The sequence below is a fragment of the Arachis ipaensis genome, chromosome B06 (assembly GCF_000816755.2).
Source record: "Arachis ipaensis cultivar K30076 chromosome B06, Araip1.1, whole genome shotgun sequence".
NCBI classification, from domain to species: Eukaryota; Viridiplantae; Streptophyta; class Magnoliopsida; order Fabales; family Fabaceae; genus Arachis; species Arachis ipaensis.
This window is the reverse complement of record NC_029790.2, coordinates 132,229,726-132,236,257: the sequence shown is the minus strand read 5'-3', so window position 1 is coordinate 132,236,257 and position 6,532 is coordinate 132,229,726. Positions and strand designations below refer to the sequence as shown.

Sequence of the window (6,532 nt, the reverse complement as noted above, 5' to 3'; positions counted from 1 at the left end):
ATAATCATAATAAATGATATTTTCAATTTTTCATATATATATATATATATATTCATGGATTGGAAAGAAAATTAAATAATCTTTCTTCTTGCTAGGTTGAGAAAGTAAATTTCTCATAAACAACTCAAATTTGTGATATTGTTTAAGGTAAACAAGAGGCAAACCACTTAAATCAACCAAATTAAATATCGGTTTTCCGGAGAGGTGCTTCAACGTGATCCATGCATAGTTAGCAATTTAGCATTATGTATTTCTTATATCATACAAAATTAAAAACATTTTCCCTTACACACTGTCCAAAAATAATATATTATAAGTAAACATTATTTTAGCATATAGTGACCCCATAGCATACATGATTCTGTTCCCACTTCATCTTCTTGAATAACTGAATTGCACTAATATGGAAATGAACTTGAATATGGCTATGGCGTTGGTGGCTGACTATACTTTTGAATATTTTAAATTTGGATAAATTATACTTTTCATCTTTTGAAATTTATCAAAAATACCCTTAAATTTTATTTTGTTTTAATTTTGTCCAAAAAATTTTCAATTTCATGAAATATACTCCTGTTAGATATAATTGTCATGCATTATTTTTTAATTAGTCCTAAACTTTTTGAAAATTTAGTTGTCAGGAGTATATTTGATATAAATTTAAAAATTTTTTAGACAAAAATAAAACAACATAAAATTTAAAAGTAGTTTTTAAAACTTTTGATAAACTTTAACTACTTTACCCAAAAATTTAATAATTGATAGCCAACTAACCTTGCTTTGTTAAATATATTCACTCAATTTTCAAGTTCATATGGGACCCATAACTTGGCAAGCAAGGCATGAAAGTTTTGTCTTTATGGGTCCAAGTTGGACTAATTAGAATTTAGTATATACACCTTGACCCTTTTGCAAGTAAAACTATTGTGTTCCAAATTAGAGTTAGAAGAGAGGAATTCTCCTATATAAAGGTCTAGCTTGCGTTGCCATTTTGTTCATCCACCTTCAATAATGCACTCAAAGTTCCACACCGTATAAATTTCTTTTACCTTGATAATTAGTCAAGTATTATATAAATAAACGTATTTTTTTTCCTCGAGAATACATATAAAAAATTAACTAATATTGCCAAAATGACAGTAGTAATGTAATTCAGTTTTTTTTAGTTTAATAAATTAATTTATTATATAAGCATAAGTGAAAATTAAAATTAAAAATTTTACTGATATGATAGCATGTAACTTTTTTTAGTATTTTGGGTATACAATGGACAATGAAGAACAAATTGTTCGCTCGCGGGCGTAAGAGCAATAGCTGCCTTGCCGACAATGATATCTTCTTTTCTGAGTCCATCACTCAAATTATTCCTTTTCAATTTTCATGGACATGCATAATTAATAACTGCTAGTACTTCATATGTTGTGTTCTGAAGAATAATAATACAAACCACCGAACTATAGTTCAAATGGCATAGTCTTCCCCTTCACCTAAAAGTCTCATGTTCGAATCCCACCGGTTGCAACTGATCGAAAAAATCTCTTAGCTGTTGAGTTGCAATGGTAACTAATAAGTTATGACTGGGAAAACCCAACGCACAAACAAATGAAAGGATTCTTAACATGATATTTTTCTTTATATGTTTGAGAATAAAGGGGATCAGCAGCAAGATCAGACACCAAATTTACATACAACGCGTGTGTTTGTGTGTGCGTGTGTGCAATTAAAACTCTGTCCACACTTTTTACACAACAATCTCTCCTAGCTACAAATACGAACCAATTGTGGAAGTAAGAAATTCTGAAATAAAATATCTATGCTAGAGGACCATAGTAGGTGAGTCTTCAAATTAATTTTTCTAATTCTTGCATGGCACACAGCTAAAATGGAATATGCCTATGATCAAAATATGATAGAACAGATTTTGCCATTTGTCACATCTCCACTGCACCAACTACCAACTATGCACTACCCTTTGTGTCCAAGAGACGCTTTAGCCGGAGCTAGTACCAGAAGCAGCGCCTTGGTTCGTCAAGAAACGAACCACAACACAAGTAATGTTGTCGGAACTACCTCTCTGATATGCTTCTTGCATCAACTTCTTTGCCGCCTCCTCTGCATCATCTATTTTCTTTATCATTGCAACAGCTTCCTGAATCATGGGTTTGAATTCTTGGTGTTATATCAAAGTCTTTATCAGATACAATTGTGTTAATTGAACATGGTGGTTTAAACACCCATTTGAGACAAATTGAAAAAAATAAAAAACTGGTATTCAGTTATACAGATATGCGATGATCACAGTTCAAGTAAGTGCGAATTTCAGTTATGTAACGTTGCATCGACATATTGGCATCACTGTGTGTCTGTTTTCAATTAAGTCATGCTAACACATAACAAAAATTTACACCTATTTATTCACACTTTGTATTGTTCTTTACTCGAACTGACAACTAATTTTCCTGAACATTAGGTTTTGTAAGTCAACCTACCTTTACAGCAGAGAGAACTCAATAGCAATAAAACCAAGAGTAGATAGAGATAGATTCAGACCTTTCTCTCCAATTTAAATAGTAGTTTTTAACATGAAATCATTTCTGGTAGGTTCTCATCTAATTGGTGTAGGTATTTGATTCTTTGGAAGAGAAGATATTAACCTTCCCCACAACATGGCACCAAAAACTAATTATGTAGCTTCTTGATATAACTCATTTATATGTTTTAGAACATATGGAAATGTGCTAGTAATCAAAGAGAGTTAAGGTAGAAGAAATGAAAATCACTTCAAACCTCGTTGGAGACAACATCCCATAGCCCGTCACTGGCCAAGATAAGAAACTCGAGAGAGCTATCAACTTTTTCTTCCTGCAATATCACAAACAAATTAGTAACCAGAATATAGAGAGGCAAACAGAGGTCAAGGTTTAAAAGCCAGGTAGCGATGATAAAGACCAGTCGGGAGACAATTTTTTTATGCAGAGATCTGTATTACACGATTCTTATTGTTAGTAGCACTTTTCCTTAAAGAACTATAAAAATGTTTGCATATTTACATTGATTGAAAGATTCACAACACTCTTTTCAGAAACATCAAATCTTGTTCGAAACAGAATTTTCTTTATTCAATCTACAGGCAGGATGCTTTTCGATGTGAACCGTATATATAATATATTACACTAAGTTATGCACTGTATATGGATACGAACAGAGATAAAACTATGAATATAAGAAATACTGGAATTCGAAGCACACCTGGATTTCTGGATCAGCAACAACATACTGTTTCAGAAGTCTATCACCGAAAGCACGAGAAACGGCAAGAACGCCACCAACTCTCCAGGTTCCTGTAAGTGAAGTTTTCAAAGATATAAACAATATGAATCTATAAATCAATTCATGAATGCTAACTATAATAAGACCTTACCAGCCCACATAACAAAGCCACCAGCATTTTCAATCCTTTGCCTCTCGTCCGTTTGGTCCGGCTTGTGATCTCGGGAAACAGCTATGGCTAAAGGGAAAAATGAGAGAAGTAAAACAAGTAAAATATTTTAATTAATCATTTAATATAAGAAGGTTGGAGTGATTCTCTCTTGCACAAAAAATTACGACAAGCAAATGAAGAGCCCACACACCATACAAATGTTACCACAAAGGTGCACTATTGCATGTAATCTTGTAATCTAGTGTCTCAGGATAGAAATACAGAGAAGCTCAGACACATCAATTTGGAGAACGGTAGATACAAAAACACAAGCAAATTGTTTCTTTCCTAAGACAAAATTTGTCATATTTTCTATCCATCCCAAAACTCGAGACAATAGAAAGGGACATAGTATTTCTGTATCTTACATCTGAGACACTTACCAAACACATCCTAAAAGAACATATATACATGAATATGGAGCTAATACCTATTATTATTACTCTTACCATTTCCACCCCTGCATATAACAGCTCTAGAGTCCCCGACATTAGCAACGAGCAAACGGTCACCAACTAGAATGGCAGTGGAAGCAGTTGATCCAGCATCTCTGTTTTGGTTATTTTCTGATTTCAGAAATTCAGAGTCTGTGTGGTTATATGCATCAGCTGCAAACAAGAACAATTTTGCAAGTGAACACAACAGTTATTCTCAGGATTTAGCAAACTTTAAGAAAACACCAGAAGAAGGCTATGCTGATTTTTTTCCTCTGACCTATTGCAGATTTAGTGTCGGAAATGAATTTTGGATGTCTGAGCAAATTACTAAATAGATGTTGTTTGACATACTCGGCAGCACGAGCACCACCGTGACCTGAAAGTTATAAACACCAGAGTTAAAGCTACCTTCTAAAGTTTTTAGTAGATAAAGAATGGTAGCATCATATGTTATAACTTGTATATTTAGTCTCTAGGAAATAAATGCTACATTCTTTAAATGTTAGAAAAGAAATAATATCCATCGTCAAAAAATGAAACATTTTGGACTCTGTAATTGCTCCTATAACAAATAAACAAGTGTTCTACAGTCACAATAAAGAATACAAGAACAAGTAAAAGACATCGGTGAAGGATCAAGAAATTATGCACAAAGACAGATAGAAGAGAAACTTTGATAGAGATTTCCATCAGAGGGTGTGATATCAGTAACTTATGTACAGAAGGACCCAAGAGATTAGAACAAAACCAAGAAATTATATGCATAAAGATAAAGATGATATGGCTTAAAATAAAGGACAGAAAAACGACAAGAAACGGCTATGAATTTTGTACGAATGCACAAGCACAGAAGAATCTGTATAGTGCACCATTAAGTTACATGGAACAGTTAATTTCCCAATATTTTGAAGAGGGAAAATCCAGGGACTGAAACACTAAACACAAAGCAAAATTAATTTCGACTGAAACAAACTTTTGAGGGGGAAAATGGTAATAGGAATGAAGACAGCAAGGTTAGAACTTAGAATGAAATGAATATGAGAGAACAAGGTTAAACATACCATCAAAAACTCCGAAAAGGCCAACGATTTCACCATCCACACCATCAATTCTAGTCTCATAAAAATCTTCCATCGAAGATCTCTTGCCCGGAGAGCTAGCATACCCGTAGCTGAATTTTCCATTCTGACTGCAGATACAAATCATAACAGATTACATCAAAATCATTGAAACCAACTATGACCATTGAGCTATAGTGATATAGTAAACATATCCATTATTATTGATTACTGTAACAATAACAATCTCCACAGAACAACAACTGTAACATTATCCCCCTAAAAAATTCGTTGATGATAAGATACACAAAATCAAGTTCAAGAACATGAACCAATAGTAATTATTAAAGCAAAAAAGCAAGAAGTGGACAATCAGTATTCAAGAGAAATAAATATTGACCAGTACTTTATCAACTAAGGCTAATAAATTTGCTTAGTGAGACATGATTATAACAGTTACGAATCTTCATAGCACCACAAGAAGGAGTACTAGAAAAACCAAGGACACACATAACATTAACCAAAAACAAAAAAATTCATCAGAGACTACCAAAATATCATTAAATACCAGTCAAGCAGCAACAACAATAACAACAAAAAAAATTATAACTAAACATTAAAACCAACCAATGAAAAGTTACAAAAAAAAAAAAAGAATAGTGACCTAATTCTTAAATTCTAGAAAGATCTAAACAAAAGATGAGGTATTCACCTGAGTCCTCCACCACTCACGGGTGAATCTTCTGCTGCATGAACCTGACTTGAAGATGTCAAAACTGAATTGAGGTACCCCATGTGTTCCAGGTTGAATTTTTCAGGGCCCTTAGAAACTAATCCCCTTTCTGAAGCCGATGCACAAACAAAAAATGGAAAACCAAAATAGAAATAGAAATAAAAAATAATAATAATGAAGGAACAATAACAGTATAGCGTGTGACAGCTTTTTTCTTGCGTGCCAAAGGTTCCAGATTATCATAACATTAGTGGGGTAGGGTCATTTTTTTTTTTTTGGGAATCACTGACTTCCAAGTTTAACCTGCACACAAAACCCCACAAAGAAGAAATGTGAAATTAATTTCACATTTTTTTTAAATTGAAAAAAATATATATATAATAAATAAGTGAATTTTCTAAAAAAGGCACAAACTTTGTTACCCATGAGACGGGGGAAAATGGAAAAGAGTTGAGAGTTTGTGTAGATAGATCTTGCGATTTTTGTTGGGTGAAGGTAGTGGAATGAAGCTAGTAATGAATCAAAAGTTGAAAAGAAGAGAGAAAGGTTGGGAATTTGGAGAAAATTATTGAAGATTGGAAAAGGACGCAATAATTGATATTTAGAGAGAGAAAATAGCAGTACCTGAGGAAGGAGGAGAGAGAGAGAGAGATTAAAGGGAGAAAACGACGAGAAAAGGAGGTAGAGTGGATTCTGTTTCATATTTAGTTGGAGCTACTTCATTTAACAAATTCAGTTACACTTATACTGGATAATTACTACGTCATAATTTTCTTTAAAATTCTTTCTTTTCTTTTTATATATATAATTTTATAAGTACTTT

General features: G+C 33.0%; 1 protein-coding gene across 4 annotated transcripts; it reads right to left on the bottom strand.

Annotated features, from left to right (window-relative positions):
* Window positions 1,602–6,396, bottom strand: LOC107605456 (probable protein phosphatase 2C 59). 4 transcript variants are annotated; one of them, XM_016307342.2, is made up of 10 exons: window positions 6,334–6,363; window positions 6,132–6,218; window positions 5,689–6,012; window positions 4,980–5,107; window positions 4,196–4,294; window positions 3,931–4,089; window positions 3,422–3,508; window positions 3,250–3,341; window positions 2,788–2,862; window positions 1,602–2,149 (listed from the first exon to the last, which is right to left on the bottom strand). In XM_016307342.2, the coding sequence occupies exons 3-10, from the start codon at window positions 5,769–5,771 to the stop codon at window positions 1,991–1,993; spliced, it is 882 nt and encodes a 293-aa protein (XP_016162828.1). In that variant the 5' UTR covers window positions 5,772–6,012; window positions 6,132–6,218; window positions 6,334–6,363; the 3' UTR covers window positions 1,602–1,990. The 4 variants fall into 4 exon arrangements, with proteins under 4 accessions (XP_016162828.1, XP_016162829.1, XP_020960885.1 ...); XM_016307343.2 differs by having other exon boundaries at window positions 6,124–6,218; window positions 6,334–6,351; XM_021105226.1 differs by lacking the exon at window positions 6,132–6,218 and having other exon boundaries at window positions 6,334–6,396.

Coding starts and splice junctions, on each gene's coding strand:
- LOC107605456 (XM_021105226.1), bottom strand. CDS start 5,771: ATGGGGTACCTCAATTCAGTTTTGACATCTTCAAGTCAGGTTCATGCA. Junction 4,090..4,195: donor CGACACTAAATCTGCAATAG/GTCAGAGGAAAA, acceptor TCTTGTTTGCAG/CTGATGCATATAACCACACA. Junction 3,509..3,930: donor TATATGCAGGGGTGGAAATG/GTAAGAGTAATA, acceptor TTTTCCCTTTAG/CCATAGCTGTTTCCCGAGAT.